This window comes from Lissotriton helveticus, chromosome 12 (assembly GCF_964261635.1).
Source record: "Lissotriton helveticus chromosome 12, aLisHel1.1, whole genome shotgun sequence".
NCBI lineage: Eukaryota > Metazoa > Chordata > Amphibia > Caudata > Salamandridae > Lissotriton > Lissotriton helveticus.
This window is the reverse complement of record NC_136073.1, coordinates 24,706,777-24,708,606: the sequence shown is the minus strand read 5'-3', so window position 1 is coordinate 24,708,606 and position 1,830 is coordinate 24,706,777. Positions and strand designations below refer to the sequence as shown.

Sequence of the window (1,830 nt, the reverse complement as noted above, 5' to 3'; positions counted from 1 at the left end):
CAAAGCCACTATAGGGTTGGAGAAGGCATCAAACCAAGTCTCAGTTACAAACAATAAGTCGAGGCCGTTGTCAGTGATCAAATCAGCAACATCTACATAATGCTTCTTCACCGATCTGGCATTAATGAGGCAGGTATTAAGGTTCCCAGCCCTAGCTGTAACAACAGGCATATCAATTGCCAATGGCTCCAAAGCAAAACGAAACCCACAGTCCACGCAAAAATAGTCCCTAGTAGGACCGGTGAGACAAGCTCTATGGGAGGGACAGGAAGGGGGCTTCAAAGATTTCAGCCATTCCCTCGAAAGGTGGATGGTAGGGTTGCTTCCCGAGCCATAACGGGCAGAGAGCTCATCCTGTTTACTATGGCACTCATGCAGTTGTAGAATCTCAGGGCAACCTCTTCTATATTTTCGGTTGTGGATACGACAATCTGGGTATCATCCATGTAGGGGACTGTGGAGAAACCGTAGGATCTTATTGGTTCCAGCCGAGGAGCCACATATACATTAAATAATGTAGTGCTTGATGAGGAACCTTGTGGCACTCCACAGGGTAGAGCAAAGGATTAGTCCCATAAAGAGATTTCTCTTCCTTCATGGCCACTTAATATTCTGCCAGAATGGCCTTATAACCAGCTCTTTCATGAGAATCATAGTATTTCTGTCAGGATAATTCTTGTCGATGACTGGCTTGCCTAAGCAATCGGAGTCTCTCTGAGAACCATGTGGTGGTGGGCATCTTCTTCCGAATATAGGTTTCCTTCAACGGGGCCACAGAATTGCTGGAGTTAGCCAAGAGGAGAATTTTATGGCCACCAATTTCTGAATCCTCATAATCTGTCCACCTCCTGTTACTCAAAGCTTGGGATAAAGATTCTTTAATAATCCCTTTCCAGTTTATTTTAGAGATTCTATTACTTCTGCCAGGAACAATCTCCTGTGTAACAGAAGGGAATCATTTACATTATCTCTGACCGTCCTAAAGTTGAAGGTTAAAGAGACGGAAATGGACGGCCCTGCCTTCTTTATAGTCGACCTTTTAACAGCCGTCCTCTCATTGTGGTGCCCCCCTGTTTTCCAGTCATTGCTTTTTTACTACAAGATATTTGGTAATGTGGTGTATGCACAGTTTCTCATCTCTGGGTGATTTTTTGGCTGATTTCCTGCTGTCCTGATGAAGCCCCATAAACTAATGCCGTGGGTTGAAACGTCCGTTCCTCTACATTGCCACCAATGAATGAGACTGTGCTCAAGAAGTGAAACTTTTAAATGAGTGAGACTGTGTTCGAAGGTGTGAGACTCACACCCAAAGAGAAAGAGACGGTACATCTGGGTGTTAGTCTGAGAGAGCTTTCATAATTGAATCTTTTTTTATTTTTTATTTTATTTATCAGCTTCATGCGATACAACCAAGAAAAAATGTCAGTTCACTGTCAATATCTCAGTTAGCTAAAGCATCTCTTAACAGCAATCAAATCAGAATTGAATCTTAACACCATTGAGACTGATTCAAATAAAATAATTAAAACTTACAATGAGTGCGACTCTTTTTCAGAGTATAAGACTCACGCCCAATGAGAGAGAGGATGGTCCAATGAGTCAAACTCATACCCAGTAAGTGAGACTGTTCTCCAAAGTGTGAGCCTCCTGACCAGAGAGAAAGAGACTTTTTTCTAGAAGTGAGATATGCATCAAAAGAGTCACGCAGGGGTCTCAGAATTGACACTGCGCTCGAAGACGTGAGGCTCACGCATAGTGAGTGAGATTGTGTTTCAGTGTGTGAGACGTCCACCCAGTTAGTGAGGTCTCTCTCTCTCTCTCTCTCTCTCT

The 1,830-nt window shown here is 43.3% G+C and overlaps 1 protein-coding gene across 1 annotated transcript in view; it reads right to left on the bottom strand.

The window, feature by feature from the left end:
* Positions 1 to 664: 664 nt before the first annotated feature.
* Positions 665 to 1,830, bottom strand: part of LOC144799315 (myocyte-specific enhancer factor 2B-like) — an 18,855-nt gene continuing 17,689 nt past the window's right edge. Inside the window, exon 6 of the mRNA XM_078670556.1 lies at positions 665 to 937. Within this exon, the coding sequence (XP_078526682.1) occupies positions 665 to 937 (273 nt within the window). The remainder of the gene's footprint in view (positions 938 to 1,830) is intronic.